The sequence below is a fragment of the Musca autumnalis genome, unplaced genomic scaffold, assembly GCF_047663935.1.
Source record: "Musca autumnalis isolate F117 unplaced genomic scaffold, ASM4766393v1 scaffold_4, whole genome shotgun sequence".
NCBI classification, from domain to species: domain Eukaryota; kingdom Metazoa; phylum Arthropoda; class Insecta; order Diptera; family Muscidae; genus Musca; species Musca autumnalis.
The window spans coordinates 76,041,037-76,058,262 of record NW_027411977.1 but is presented as its reverse complement, the minus strand read 5'-3'; the positions used below and the strand labels follow the sequence as shown (position 1 = coordinate 76,058,262).

The 17,226-nt window shown below is 37.1% G+C and overlaps 1 protein-coding gene across 12 annotated transcripts in view; it reads right to left on the bottom strand.

Moving 5' to 3' along the window:
* Pka-R1 (protein kinase, cAMP-dependent, regulatory subunit type 1) overlaps nucleotides 1–17,226 on the bottom strand; it is a 175,849-nt gene that overhangs the window by 40,887 nt on the left and 117,736 nt on the right. The window contains exons 1-2 of one of the 12 annotated variants that reach the window (XM_073984473.1): nucleotides 15,547–15,722; nucleotides 3,805–3,991 (exon numbers count right to left, since the gene is read on the bottom strand). The exons of 3 other annotated variants lie outside the window; for them this stretch is intronic. In XM_073984473.1, the coding sequence (XP_073840574.1) occupies nucleotides 3,805–3,813 (9 nt within the window). In that variant the 5' untranslated portion in view covers nucleotides 3,814–3,991; nucleotides 15,547–15,722. Of the gene's footprint in view, nucleotides 1–3,804; nucleotides 4,230–15,390; nucleotides 15,723–17,226 lie in introns of those variants that run through there. 8 more of the 12 variants (XM_073984469.1, XM_073984470.1, XM_073984471.1 and 5 more) reach the window with 8 other exon arrangements.

Genomic DNA, 17,226 nt, shown 5'->3' with positions numbered 1-17,226 from the left:
GGTGGTGAGCACGTGAGGTACATTGCCTCATATTGCCTTACTCTGTTTTAGACCCTAAGAATGTTTGGACCAAATCCGTTTCAGACCATTTGGAGTGTGCACGCTAAGAGGTAGTTTACACTATCTATCAATGTCATATGACCCGAAATAAAAACATTCCATATCTACTCACGCAGGCAATGTGGAGACGTAATTTCACTGCATTTTTGTTGATGTGGACACTCATTAGCGACTGCATAACGATGGAAAATTTCAGCACATATGACACTGATAGATAGTGTTGAGTCTCGTAATATTTTGTCCAAACTTAGTTTATGTTCGAAGATGGAGCATATCGGTCCACTTCTTCCGGTACATCGATGTGATGTAATCGAATTGTTCCACACTAAGAATTTGAAAATATTACTTCCATGCCATACTCCTTCGGGTACCTCCCACACAAAATTCGGAAAAATTGAAATCCAAGAGCTCATCTCGGATCGTTTTGAAATTTGTTAACAGCTTGGCCTTGCTGGTCACTTTACAACGGGGCAATTTTTTTCGGGGCTAAGTCCATACTTCCAAAGATAATGGCCTACAAGCTGCAAGAAATCTTGACAGCACCAATTAAAATGGCAAATCTGCATGATAAATCTCACAGGGAGTTTCTGACTGGTCCAAACTTTGCACATTGTATTATTTCATTTATTCATGTATCATGGACTATATCGGCCCCGTCCTTCGGCTACCTTTAACACAAAGTTTGGGAAAAGTACAGGTTAACAGCTCGTTTCGGATCGTTTTAATTTCTTTTTTTTTTTTTTTTTTTTTTGCAATAAGTTCTTCTTCTGGGGCTTGTTACGACGACGCATTTTTTTCGGGGCAAATCCATACTTCTTGGGATAATGGCCCAAAAGCTTCAAAAAAGCCTGCCGGCACCAATTAAACTGGGTAGTGCAAACGTTATACGTAAGGGTTATAACTTTATTGCAATTTTTGCAAATATCAAAAATACCACCACATAGCCGTGTAGAGCATTGAAAACTACTATGAAATACGGGGGTCATTTTTTTCTCTATCGCGAAAAAAGTTTCCGCACCAAATACATTGAAGTTCAGTAATGCATTATTTAATTATACGCTACACCACCCTGTAGTAAGGGTATTATGTGTTAGTGCATTTGTATGTAACATGCCTAAGGAAAAGAGATAGACCCATAGTTCCTTCTATGGATATGCATAGCATCACTTTCTGAGTCGATTTATGCATGACCGTCCGTCCGTTCGCAACGTACAGGTCGCATTTATTGTTCGATTTGGCTGAAAATTGGGGTAGATAATTTTTTAGCCTATTGAAGAACGCTATTGCTTTTGGTGAAAATCGGTTCAGATTTGGATATAGCTCCCATATATATTTTCGGTCGATTTGAGGTATTTGATGCACCAAACACGCTGTATCTGTCCAATTTTGATGAAATTTTCGGCCGATTTGAAATATTTGATGCGCCAAACACGCTGTATCTGTCCAATTTTGATGAAATTTGGAATGTGTTACGGAATTAGGTCTATAGATAAATGTTCACAGTTATATCAAATTCGGTTCAGATTTGGATATACCTCCCATATATATTTTCGGCCGATTTGAGGTATTTGATGCACCAAACACGCTGTATCTGTCCAATTTTGATGAAATTTGGAATGTGTGACGGAATTTGGTCTAGAAATAAGTGTGCCAAATTATATCAAAATCGGTTCTGATTTGGATATAGCTCCCATATATATTTTTGGCTGATTTTTGGTATTTGGTGCACGAAAGACGTTATATATATCCGATCTCAATGAAATATAGAATGTGTGATGGAATTTGGTCTAGAAATAAGTGTGCCAAATTTTATCGAAATCGGTTAAGATTTGGATATAGCTCCCATATATATTTTTGGGAGATTTTTGGTATTTGGTGCACGAAACACGTTATATATGTCCGATCTCAATGAAATATGGAATGTGTGATGGAATTTGGTCTAGAAATAAGTGTGCCAAATTTTATCGAAATCGGTTCGGATTTGGATATAGCTCCCATATATATTTTCGGTCGATTTGAGGTATTTGATGCACCAAACACGCTGTATCTGTCCAATTTTGATGAAATTTTCGGCCGATTTGAAATATTTGATGCGCCAAACACGCTGTATCTGTCCAATTTTGATGAAATTTGGAATGTGTTACGGAATTAGGTCTATAGATAAATGTTCACAATTACATCAAATTCGGTTCAGATTTGGATATAGCTCCCATATATATTTTCGGCCGATTTGAGGTATTTGATGCACCAAACACGCTGTATCTGTCCAATTTTGATGAAATTTGGAATGTGTGACGGAATTTGGTCTAGAAATAAGTGTGCCAAATTATATCAAAATCGGTTCTGATTTGGATATAGCTCCCATATATATTTTTGGCTGATTTTTGGTATTTGGTGCACGAAAGACGTTATATATATCCGATCTCAATGAAATATGGAATGTGTGACGGAATTTGATCTAGAAATAAGTGTGCCAAATTTTATCGAAATCGGTTCGGATTTGGATATAGCTCTCATATATATTTTCGCCCGATTTAAGGTATTTGATGCACCAAAGACGCTGTGTATGTCTAATTTTGATGAAATTTGGAATGTGTGGCGGTGTTTGGTCTAGAAATATATGTGCCAAATTATATCGTAATCTGTTCACATTTGGATTTAGCTCCCATATATATGTATTTTAAATATTCACAGTGGTGTAGGGTGTCATATAGTCGGCCCCGCCCGACTTTCATCCTTTCCTTACTGGTTTTATTTGTTGTAATAACATATACGCTTTCCGTAATAACTTATTAATAGTTTTAATCTAATTTAAAATCAATATCAAACCATACTGGACCAATTTGTCATCAAATCGCGACATTTCAGAGCATTAAATGCGCCTTTGACTATATTGCAATTTTTTATTTTTCTTTTTTCACCAAATGGAACTAAAACACGCGTTTTCGTTATCAGGACAATATTCCGCACATGGTACTGGAGTGGTATTTTTTTTTTTTTGGTTATATCCCTATTGTACATCGTATTATTTCTTAAAGCCTCGAAATATGTCCGAAAATTTACTATATCGGACCACTCTTTCAGGTACATCCCACCCAAAGGTTGGAAAGAGTGCAGTTTAAGGACTCGTCTGGGATCGTTTATATGTATTTTTGGCAACATGTTGTGTATGCGGCTCTAGTTAGGACGCTACAGTTTTTCGGTCGCAAATCCATACTTCCTGAGAAATTGGCCCAAAATCTCAAAAAACGCCTATAGACGTCAGATAAATTGTGTTTGCTACTTTTCTTTAGGTCCGAGGCTGAGCGTATATTTCTGTCGGCACAGCTCACTAATACTTTTGTTTTGTTTTGAAAATATTTTAAAGATGGGGATGGTTAAAATTTTTTTCGAAGTTCAGTTTCGATAATCGGTTTTTACATTAGATTCCATTACATACACGTAAATCAATTATTTTAGTCGATATTATGATATATTGTTAAAAAAGTTTTTTAATCAATATATATTTTAATTGAAGAGAATACGCTTCAGCTGTTGCAATTAATTTTTACTCAGGTTTTTGGATAAATGCACAATATATAGATCCAAACAACCAAGTGACCATCGATGCCAAAAAGAACACTTTATGTGCCAAAATGAAGAGTTTGTCCAGTGATTTTCAATTGGTTGGCTTCCAAATGGTATACTCAATATTTATTATCATTATAAAAAACATGCAATATGTAAGATATTAACTTTACGAACCTCGGACATTGTTGTAATATTTTTTTTTATTTATGAATTAATTCTCGTTCGAGTTGAGCTGTTGTATTTATTTTATTCCTTGAGGATTTAAATTCTCTATCAATTTGTTCTTTGACTTTTACTGTTTTAATATGTTTTACTTTAATACAAATTTTCACAAAATATAAGTTACGATTTGTTTGTTTTTCTAAATATTCACAATTTCACTTTATTGTTGTAATGCACTTTTTAATTTCAATTTTTCGTTTCTTTTTTATTTTGATATATTTTCTATATTTTTGGATTATGTTGAATTTTGCTGCGTTAAGCCTTATGCTTTGCGTACGCGTCACCAAAAATCAACTGAAAAATCGGCCGGCCACTTTATTGAAAATCTTGTTAAACACAACGACCAATGACAAAACCAATGTCACAAAAAAAAATATCTACAAAAAATTTGCCGAGAAGAAGAAGAAGATGAAATAACAATTTGAACATTTTTATATTTATTAGGCATCGAAAAAAAAAGAAATACAGGCGAAAATTTTATATTTACAAAAAAAAAAGAAAACTGATGTTATTTATTAGGTGGAGACGAGAATGTAAAGAATGCAAATAAAAATACAAAAAAGTGTCAGGCAGTTCTGCTGACATACCATTAGTCTGAGATTGCAAAGAAAATAACAAAAAAATTTCCCCAACAAATCCATTTTAAGGGCTTTCAAAAAATGTAGTTAATTAGTTGATTTTATAGGGGTTATACTGAACGAAAATTCCCCGTGAGTTTTTTCACTTTCTCCCTTAAGTGGAAACGGCAAAAAGAGAAAAAACTCACGTGGAATTTTCGTTCAGAATAACCCCCTATGTGTGTGTTTCTTTTTAATAAGTGGACTTATTTTTTATCTCTTAAAATTTGGCCATTTGCAAAAAAACTTTTCGTTCCACCCTTTTGTACTTATAAAATTGCTAAAAATGTGTACAAAATATTCGGTATATGAAATGAACTAATAAATGTGTGTATGCTTGTTGGTAGGTTGGTCAAATGTATGGATATATGTATGTAAAGTATAACACAAACAAAAACAACAGACAGAAATATCCCAAATATGAATTATTAAAAATAAATTGTGCTAAATATTTCTTATTAAGAATCGGTAAATAAACGAAATGTTAAACCAATAAAAACATCTGCGACATTTAAATTTGCGTGAGCACACACTTGACCACAAAGAGTTCCTTTTTTCACAAAGGGTTTTAGAGGTGATGGAAAGGGAAAAAACGAATGATGGGCCGGTAAACATGGTAAATATTTTGAATTACATCGAATAAACACAAGAAATATCCAAACTATTTACAAAGAAGGTGCAGTTTTTGTTACGCACGACGGATGTTCTTGTAAAGTGCAAAGACGATAATTCATCCTTGCACCACAATCTGAAAGGTGACCAAATGTATATACATATGTATGTGCCATGGGGTGACTTAGGGTATAAAAGATACCAAGCAACGGTACTGACCGACATTAACATGGCTAAGCCCAGGATTTATCTTGGACCCTCTTTAATATCAAGTGGACACTGATCTCCTCGTGGTGTCACCTGGAGTTCTGCCTTTAACACTTGTTAAGGCAGTGAGCTAACATGTGCCGCACCTTCACCCATAAGAACGCTAAAAACTTGGGTTGGGCTTTGGGCTAGTAACCCATCCATCCAAAAAGTAACATACTATGAAACAAGTAAAAAAGTATCAATCGGTTTTGCTGACAGAGATATACCCTCAGCCCATGGTAGAACAATATAAGGTAACAGCAATACCCAGCTGACATTTAACCTCATCCAAGGACATTTAACCTCATCCAAGTCCGAACGACGTGCCGCACACTAAAACCACCACTTACAGAGGCGGTACAACATTTGTTAATATGTGTGGTATTTTGTTAAATTTGAAAAATATATAAATAAAGGCCTAATATACATTTGCCTCTTGATTTCAAAAACAAAAGACTGAAACGGCTTCTCCCTTTTCAATGAATTTCCAGCGATCCCAAACATTTTTGCAAGAATTGTAACTGCGAAAAATTATCCATTTAATGGAATTATATAGAAACATTCAAATTAAACCAGTAAGGAAAGGATCAAAGTCGGGCGGGGCCGACTATATGATACCCTACACCACTGTGAATATGTAAAATATAAATAGAAGCTATATCCAGATCTTAACCGATTTCGATATAATTTGAAACATTTATTTCCAAACCGAATTCAGTCACACATTCCAAATATCATTGAAGTCGGACTTATATAGCGTGTTTGGTGCAGAAAATACCCGAAATCGTCCGAAAATACAAATGGGAGCTATATCCAAATCTGAACCGACTTCGATATAATTTGGCACATTTATTTCTAGACCGAATTCAGTCAAACATTTCAAATTTCTTCAAAATCGGGCGTATATAGCGTGTTTGGTGCAGCAAATACGTGAGAAATCGGTCGAAAATATATATGGGAGCTATATCCAAATCTAAACCGATTTCGATATAATTTGGCACACTTATTTGTAGACCGAATTCAGTCAAACATTTCAAATTTCATCGAAATCGGAAAACCATAGCGTATTTGGTGCAGCAAATACGTGAAATCGGCTGAAAATATATATGGGAGCTATATCCAAATCTGAACCGATTTCGGTATAATTTGGGACATTTATTTCTAGACCGAATTCAGTCACACATTCAAAATTTCATCAAAATTGGACGTATACAGCGTGTTTGGTGCAGAAAATACGTGAAATCGGCCGAAAATATATATGGGAGCTATATCCAAATCTGAACCGATTTCGATATAATTTGGGACACTTATTTCTAGACCGAATTCAGTCACACATTCCATATTTCATTGAGATCGGACGTATATAGCGTGTTTTGTGCATCAAATACGTGAAATCGGCCGAAAATATATATGGGAGCTATATCCAAATCTAAACCGATTTCGATATAATTTGGCACGTTTATTTCCAGACCGAATTCAGTCACACATTCCAAATTTCATCGAAATCGGACATATATAGCGTGCGTGGTACAGAAAATACGTGAAATCGGGCGAAAATATATATGGGAGCTATATCCAAATCTGAACCGATTTCGATATAATTTGTCACACTTATTTGTAGACCGAATTCAGTCACACATTCAAAATTTCATCAAAATTTGACGTATACAGCGTGTTTGGTGCAGCAAATACGTGAAATCGGGCGAAAATATATATGGGAGCTATATCCAAATCTGAACCGATTTTCACCAAAAGCAATAGCGTTCTTCCCATGGCTAAACAAATTGTAGTCCCCAATTTTCAGCTGAATCGGACAAAAAATGCGACCTGTACGTTGCTAACAAAAATACATGGACAGACGGACGGACATGCATAAATCGACTCAGAAAGTGATTATATGTATATCCCCAAAAGGAGCTTTCGTTTCCTTTTGTATGATACATACAAATGCACAAAGACATAATACCCCTTACCACAGTGTGGTGTAGGGTATAAAAAGTAACGAATTTTCATAGATTATTTTCAAAATATTTAATGAAATGTGAAAAAATATTAGTTTAGATATTTCCTTATTTTGTTTACATATACCGGTGACACTAACATTATAAACTAAAACAATTTTCTATGTGGTTGTTGTTAAGTTTGCATTTGTTGTAGTATTTACTTTACCTTGTTTGTTCTACCATGCCCTCAGCCTATGTGAATTGAAAGTTTTATCTACGGCACGGTGCTCTTGAATCAAATTTAAATGGATGGTGCTTACACCTGGGAATTTTTTGCGAATTCTGAAACTACAATGTTCATAGATGAGAAAAACAAAAAAAATCGCCGGAGCGCTTTTTAAATAAATCGCGATTCAAGTTGACATTTTTAGGGGTTGTTTAGGTTTTTGCGGTTTTGCTTGGAAACCGCAAGTCCTATCAAAATGGGAATAAAGAAAGTGTTGTAGCTATCAAAATTCTCTACAAGATTGACCTTAATGATATTTTCGTAGGTTTTACAACTTTTGAGATATAGAAGTTGAAATTGGGATAATTCAAATTCAATTCAATTCTGTATCGTCTCCTTATAAAACAATTTCATGACTACAATTTCCCAACTTAAACTTATATATCTAAAAAAATGGTACAACCTAGGACAAATTACATAAGCCAGTCTTGTAGAGAATTTTCACAGCTATAAGATTTTCTCAGGTACCATGCTGATAAGACTTGCCGTATTCAAGCAAAATCACGAAACCCTAACAAAAAAACCTAAAAATGTAAACTGAACTTCTTTATCTCAAAAATGGTACATCCTGAGAACAAATCATAAACGTAAATCCTGTAGAGAATTTTCACAGCTACAACATTTTCTTTAGCTCCATTTCGATTGGACTTGCGGTTACCAAGCAAAAGCGTGAAAACCTAAAAAACATCTAAAAATGTGAATTTTGACCGCGATTTATTTAAAAATCCCTACAGCGATTTTTTTCTGGTTTTTGGATTTTTCTCATCTATGAACATTGCTGTTTCAGAATTCACAAAAACTTTCCCTGTGTAAGCGGTTTTCATTAAATGTTAGTTAAGGCACACCCTTCATTACATTGTTTTATAAGGGGGCGATACAGTCAGTGCATTGTACCAATTTGAACTTCAATATCTCAAAAATGGTAAAACCTACGAAAATACCGTAAAGGTCAATCTTGTAGAGAATTTTCATAGCTACAACATTTTCTGCAGTCTCATTTTGATAGGACTTGCGGTTTCTAAGCAAAATCGTGAAAACCTAAACAACCCCTAAAATGTCAACTTGAATCGCGATTTTTTTAAAAAGCGCTCCTGCGATTTTTTTGTGTTTTGATTTTTCTCATCTATGAACATTATAGTTTCAGAATCCACAAAAACTTCCCTGGTGTAAGCACCTTCCATTTAAATTTGATTCAAGAGCACCGTGACGGCCATATCGAATGTATTTATGTATTAATGTATTTTCATAATTGATATCGCGACCACTAGTCATTTGAATGTCCATCGTATAACTTTTGAATCAATATGCCAGGAAGCATGGACTAGTCCACGGAAAACATAATATCGCTGCTAACAGGACCACAACGAACAGCATCGATATTCCAAAGAATCTTCGAAAATACCCTAAACTGCACTTAGACACAAATATTGAACTTTTGTGGGGAAGGTACTCTAAGGAGAGGACCGTTATGGTTACGGTGACCAATATGTTTGGATGAAAATAGAGTACACATACCAGGGCTACTACATAAGTTTCTGGGCTAAACAACAATGCCAGGCGCCATTTACCATTTCCATTGGAAAGCTTAACATGTTCTAGCACAAGCGTTCTCAGTACGGTTTGACGTATCACGTATTGCGTTTTTACAGGACTTGAAGCATTAATTTGCAAAAAAAAATATGGAATTTACAATTTTCTCTGTGATGGCTTGATACCGAAACGTTGGTAGTCACACGTAAAAGATTTGCCGTAAAGTAAATTGAGTTTTTGTGAAATTTATTGTAGAGGAGGAACTTTGTACGTCCAAGAGAAACGACATCATTTGTCAGACCAGGTGACACAATGGTTATGTCTGCGACACTTGCCGCTAATTTTGGAAGGGGCGTCCATGCAAAACGTAGAGCTCTATCCCAAAAATTCAAAATTCTTTTCCGAAAAATTTATGAAAAACTGGTAGTTAGGGTGGCCCAAAAACTGGGTGACAGAAAACATTGAAGCCTAGAGTAAACTGATAATGCAAGATCGCCATGATAGAGGCACCCTTGGACATTTCTTTCACCGGCTTACATTCCAGACTGCATGAAAACCTGGCTGTAAAAAAGCTTTCTTATCGATGGACTCCGTACCGATTGGTGGAAGAATTTAAAAAAAATATGATCGCTCTATGCGCCTTATACGGTGCGTATAAGCCCGAAACGAAACAGCAATGGACAGAACATGCTGTTGTTACGTTCAAAAACCACGTTTTGGAGGTGTTTTAATAGAAGTGGAAAAAGTGTTTGAGCGCGTGCAGTAGTCTTTTAATCAATAAACAGTGATTTAAAAGCGACCGATTTCATTTCAACAACGACTATATTTGGTTAAATTTCTGCCTAGGTTTCTCAATTTCATTGTATTACTTTTGTATTCACTTGTATTTGTAAAACAAATCAAAAATATAGGACATAGAGTACATATGATGAAAATAGAGGACAAATAGAGTACGTTGATAAAATAGAGTACGGACACCAATAATAGAGTACTGTCCTCTATAATAGAGTACGGTTGGTCACCGTAGTTATGGTCCATTATAGATCCAAGGTTTGGACCAAATTGGTTGTCCCGTTCAAGAGATATCTTATATACCATTGTGGTGATTTTTTTTTTAAATATTGGGGGGAAGTACCGGAAGTTGTTGGACCGGAATTGCCCATCTTCGAACTGAAACTAAGTTTGCACAAAATATGACGAAAGCCAAATTTTGGACCGAATCGGCAGATCCGTTTGAGAGTTATCTTGTGCTCCAAACGCTACACACTGTGTCATAGGAAGTTTTTTCACCTTTCAGGCTATGGATTTACCCCAGATGAAACTTGTACCGTCGTATGGGGACAGTGAATAAAAATTGTTACAACAAAAATAAAAGCGATTCGAGAGCAGGTCCTAAACTGAACTTTTCCGAAATTTTGTGTGGGAGGTAGCCGAAGGACTAGACCGATTGTGTCCATATTGGAACCTCATCTAAGTCTGGTAGAAATTTTATGAAGTGCAAATTTTATGATGACCAAATCGGTTACTCCCTTCAAGAGCTATCGTGCGCACAAATTTTCTGAACATTTTCTAACTTTTGTGGAGGAGGTACCGGAAGGAGTGGACCGATCTAACCCATGTTTGAACTTAAACTAAATTTAGACAAACTATTAGGAACGTCTAATCGGTTGCTCTGTTCGATGGGGGCGACGAATATAAGTTGTTACAACAAAAATCAAAGCAATTCGAGAGCAGGTCCTAAACCGAACTTTTCCGAACTTTTGTGTGGGAGGTACCCGAAGAAGTGGACCGATTGAGTCCATATTGGAACCTCATCTAAGTCTGGTAGAAATTTCACGATGTGCAAAGTTTGGATCAAATCATCCTCCCTACAAGAGTTATGGTGCTCACAAATTTTTCGAACATTTTCGAACTTTTGTGGGGGAGGTACTGGATGGAGTGGACCGATATAGCCCATGTTCGAACTTAAACTCTGTTTGGACAAATATTACGAAAGCCAAATTTTGGACCGAATCGGTTGATTCTTTCGAGACTTATCGTGCGCTCCAGTCAGCCAGACAGACGGACGGACATTGCTAAATCAACTCCAAATTGTCTGAAACGGATTTCGTCCAAACATACTTTGGGTCTAAAACCATTATTTCGATAAGGCACAGTTTGCCCGTATGTACATACCCTCGTTAACATAAACGCTGAGGGTATAAAAACAAAGGAAAGGAAAAACAAAGCCCCATAAAGTTGACGACCCCCGCAAACGTTTTAACGGCCATGATCTGGTAATCGGGACCTGGAAACATCGTACTCTTTATAGAGAAGCTGCAGTTTAGGCCGATATAACTGTCATACAGGAAATACGATTGATTGGGAAAGACGTCAAAACAACACCTAAAGGTGACGTACAATTTTATAGCTGCCATGACACAAAGCACGAGTTTGGTTGGTAGTTGATAGGAGGTTAAAACATCTGGTATCCAGCTTCACCACAGTGAATAAAAGACTTGCTACAATACGGATAAAAGCAAAGAGCAAACTTCCAAAATGTACGGGAACGGAAAAATGACAGAAACGTCAAAAAAGCTAAAATAAATGTCAAGGTCGGAGAATCAACCAATCAGAAGCCGGCAAACATGTTGCACATTTTTGCTCGCCCAAATTTGTCGTATAAAAAGTTTCTAAAGAGAAAGCTATTCAGCGCCATTTTTGTTCAAAGAGAAGTGAACATTTTGCAACTTTTTTGGTGTACGGGAACGCATTTTGGGAAAAAATGTGTTAAATGTGTAAAAACTTTTTAGTTCTGGAACGAAGCTCTTCTCTACGAGCGCTTAGAAGAAACGTACGACCGTTGTCCAGCCCATGACATTCGAATTATTCTAGGCGATTTTAATGCCAAAATTTGGAAAGGAGAATATCTTTGACCCAACAGTCGGGAAATTCAGTTTGCATAGTGAAACATCTGACAATGGAATGAGGCTGATAGACTTTGCAGCAGCAAAAAACATGGTAGCACCAGATTTAAGCATCTCGACATTCATAAGGTAGATGCCTGTCTCCGAATCAGAAAACAAAAAATCAAATTGATCATGTTGTGATAGATGGAAAACATTAATCGAGCGTATTGAATGTACGTTCATTACGAGGAGCAAACATACATAGATTCGGACCAAATGTGCGCAAAGTTACGCACCCGTTTAAACGTAGCAAATAAAGTACGAACAGACACAACACGAAAGTTAGACATCGGTAAGCTGCAATCACAACAGATAGTCACAGCATATTCCACTCAATTGATCCAATTGCTTAATCAAAGCACTCCTCATCCCGATAACTTGTTAGTACAGTAGCACTCCACTCCATGCAACAAGCCGCAGAATCCATACTTGGATACCAGAGACTGCCACCAAGGGATCCATGGTATGACCAGGAGTCTCGTGCTGCTACCTAAGAGAAAAATGCGGCATTTACGTCTACTCTACAATCAGTAGAAACGCGTAGTGCACGAGAGAGGTATCGGGAGAAAAGGAGAGAGGATAAACGTCTTTTCCTCAGGAAAAGGTGAGAAATGGAAAAGCGGGAGTGTGAAAAAAACCGAGATGTACAGGAGCCAGAATGAAGTCCGAAAGTGTTACCAACGAGTGCAACATCAAACTGATAGCTTTAGTACAGATACATCCTCCTGTAGAGACCAGCAAGGTAATTTGGTAAATGCTACATTTTTCCAAACTGTTGATATTAGAGTTAGGCAATCTAGTTCCCGGAGCGGATCGATCTTTCTAGTTCCTTTTCCCAAAAGGAACTAGTTCCTTAATATAGTTCCATAGTTCCGAGACCGAAATGGTTCAACGAATTTTTCCCTTTCATCGTTCTTTTCGTTCAAAATAGTTTAACGAATCTTTCTCCTTCGTCGCTCTTTTTGTTTCCTTCGTTCCTAATAGTTCCAAGACCAAATGTTTTCATGGTTTGGTGGATGAATTGACACAAAAATAAATAAATTGCAGCGGACAAACAGCAACAACGTAAGATCGACTTAGGCGTTAAATTGAAGGAGCCAGAAAAACGAAAGGAACTATATGAACTAAAGGAACTATATAAACGCAAGAGCTGGATATAGTTCCAATAGTTCCTTGTCCGGAATAGTTCCTTGGAACTAGTGCGTTCCGGAACTACACAACTCTAGTTGATATCCAATAGTATCGAAGACGACGAAAATACCACAGATCCAATTCCAGAAGATGGTATCGGATGTATACGGATGGCTGTTCAAAGCCAGAGGCGACAAGCTGATAATGTGTACGCATCAGTTAGCACCATCTGGCAGGAAGAACGCGTACCCGTTGAATGGAACTTGAGCATCATGTATCCACAAGAAGGGTGATAAGACTGTGTGCTCAAACTACTGGGGCATAAGTATGGCCCTTAGTGTAAGGGATATTGTGCGAACGACTAAAGCCTATGGTCAACGAAATTATTGGGCCATACCAATGCGGCAAGTCCACCATTGACCAGACATTTAACCTGCAGCAAATCCTGGAGAAGACCCAAGAGATGCAGATCTACACCATCTACACGCAGAAAAATATATGTTTGCAACATTTTGTAACATAATATGTTTGGGTACCAACATATTTTTTATGTTAGAACATATTTTTATGGGTGGAGAGGATTTTGGTCAAAGAGAGTAACAACAGGGCTCTCGCAGCTGCGGAATCCTGGTTTATTATAAAGAGCTGCGTGCATGTGCATTGTTCCGATTTCGTTACGTTGTCGGTACGATTGGTTTTCTGGGATGTTATTCCCTACATTTTGATCGGTCTCCTTGTCTCACCATCACATTGACAATATATCAACAAACCACAACACAACCCCCACCATCGTCTCACCATAACATTGAGACTTTATCAACAAACCACACACACACAACAACTACCGCTGTCGCAACAATTGTTGTTAATTAACTGACAAACCGACAAACCAAACAACTACAGTGCGTTTGGTGTCGAAAAAAAACAAAGTTCGTATAGTCAAATACTTTGCAACTACAAATTTGTAATTTCCTTAATATAAAGGCAACATCTAATATCTCAACCTGGCGCTGATAGACTCAACCTGTAAGTACATATGATTCATATTGTTCTGCTATGCTTATTAGACGATAACAACTACAGTGAAAATCTTTAGAAGAAACGGTAAGTTACAATATTACAAAATAAAAGAATTAATAAAATAAAAAGCAGCAAAATTTGTCTCTGCTTTGTTTGGTGGTGTGTGGTGGTTGTAAAAAACCAGTATTTTTTTTTGCTTTATGAAAGGCGTTGTTTTGTTTGGGACTGCTTGCAAACGTGTTTGCTGCAAAATATGTTTGGGACATATGTTAGAGAGGCCATTTTTTTCTGTGTGTACCACCTTTTTGTCGATTATAAAGCAGCCTTCTACAACTCCCTACGATAAAATGTATTCCAAGGCATGTCTGAATTTGATATACCCGCAAAACTCATTCGGCTTTGTAAAATGACATTAACTTATATTCGGCTCTCTGTTAATATAGGGAAATAACCTCCCCGAAGAGTTTACAACCAAAAGAGGTTTCAGACAAGGAATCAGCTTTAAGTGTGACTTATTCAACGTTCTGCTGGAAAAGGTTATACGAGATGCAGATGTTAAAAGAAATGGCACAATTTACACCAATAGCCACATTTTACTTGCTTATGCCGATGATAAAGACATCATGGGCCGATCTGTAAAAGAAGTAACTGATACCTTTAAGATGGTCGAGGGGGGATCTGTTAAAGTGGGTCTGGCGGTAAACGACGAAAATACCAAGTTGAGTTCCGAAACCTTGGTACTTGCACAAGCGAATAAGGTGTGTATAAATACGGGCCACATGGCGGTACACGCAGAGCTGGCAGGCCAAGGCTTCGATTGAGCAAACAAGTGAAAGACGAGATCGAAAAACAATATGGGACATGCTTTTAACCGCCGAGTCCAAAAGGCGTTTATTAAGACTCCACATTTAGAAACGTTTTACATGTAATTCCGTTGAAAGTGTGTTATTTTCCGGCTTACTCATCGAAACCTTTACTCAGAATGCAAGGCGAGTCTGCTTGCCTTTTCACCACGGTGGCTCTCAAAATTGTATGCTGGACTTTGTCTATCCTCCGAAACATATTATTTTTTTTTAATTTCTTTATTTTATGTCCCACACATTTTCCCCTCCATTCGCGCAAACACTGTTTTGATAAATTGATGGCACAAATAAAATGACATAAGATTGCATTTAAAAACTAATCAAAATTGTTGGAATTACAGAATAACAAAACGCAATTTCATTTTGCCTCTCTATCTCACACAAACGCATTATTATCTATTTCATTTCTTTGATAGACTATTTTTCTCCCTCATCTTAGGAGAACAACTGTCTTAGGGAATTTTCTTGCAAGAAAATTAAATTTAAATCACTGACAATACGGTTAAATTTATTACACACTTCCGTCGTCATCGTAGTTGACGTAGTCGTTCGCGTCTACGGCATTCGTTACGTTACAGCATAAGAAAAGCGAAAACTATTTATCGTCTTCGTGAGCGTGTATATAGCGCGTACTTGACGTAGTTGTTGATAGTTGCAACTTTTAATTACCACTAATGTGTTCCCAACGCTACTTAATACGTTAGCGGGGGCATTTCATACTCCAACAACAACAAAAAAGTATTGACACAATCTCTATCGGGGTTTGTGTGTGCGTGCGTTTGCAAGGCTGGTTGGTTTAAAAGTGTTAGATAACCCAGTGGTAAATAAGTTGGTAAAGTATGGTGATAAATGTAAGTGTATGTACCATAAACAGAAAAACATATAACAGGCAAGAAGTAAGAGAGGGCTATGGACCCAGGACTTATCTTGGCCCCTCTCTCATCTTAAGTGGACACTGGTAAGAATGATAAAAACTTGGGTTTGGACGTAGGGTTAGTATCCCACCTCTACAAAAAAGCATTCTACTATGGAAAAACAAAGGAAAAGAAAAACAAATCGCTCTAAAGTTGACGACCCCTGCAAACGTTTTAAGGACCATGATCTGCGAATCTGCACCTGAAATGTTCACAATCTTTATAGAAAAGGTGCAGTTTACGCGCTGCCAGATGTACTTGAAAAGTACAAGGCCGACATTACTGCCATACAGGAAATACGATGGCTCACATACAGGAAATACGATGGCTGCCACAAGGCATGAGTTTGGTTGCGGATTTGTAGTTGGTCGGAGGTTAAAACACCTGGTCTCCAGCTTCACCTCAGTGAATGAAAGACTTGTTATACCCTCAGCATTTATGCTAACGAGGGTATATACACTTTCATACGGGCAAAATGTCCCTCATCGAAATAATGGTTTTAGACCCCAAGTATGTTTGGACGAAATGTGTTTCAGACAATTTGGGGTCTATTGAGGAATGTCCGTCTGTCTGTCTGTCTGTCTGTTTGGCCGATTCGATCCAAAATTTGGACTTCGTAATATTTTGTCTAAACATAGTTTAAATTCGAAGATAAGCCATGTCGGTCCACTCCTTCAGTTACCTCCCCCACAAAAGTTTAAAAATGTTCGGAAAAATTGTGCGCACGATAACTCTTAAAGGAAGTGACCGATGTAATCAATACTTTGCACATCCTAATATATCTACCAGATATAGATCACGTGCGAATATGGACTATATTTGTCTACTCCTTCTGGTACCTCTCACACACAATTTCGGATAAGTTCACTTTAAGACCTGCTCTCGAAACACTTTGATTTTTGTTGAAGCTATTTGCATTCGCTACCTCCATTACGACGGTAAAAGTTTTTTCAGGGGCAAGTCCATATTTTGTAGGAAACGTTGAAAACAGCCCGAAAGAAAGGCTGTATGTGGCCCATATGTGGCTTCCGGAGAGCACGATAACTCTCGAACTTTTCAACCGATTTGGTCCAACATTTGGTCTTCGTCATATTATATCCAAACTTAGTTTTATGAGGCAATACCGGTCCACAACTTCCGGTACTTCTCCCCAATATTTAAAAAATGTCACTAAAATGTTAGGACGATATCAATTGAATGGGTCAACCAATTTGGTCCAAACTTTGGATCTCCTAATATGTTGTCAAAATTTAGTTTAACT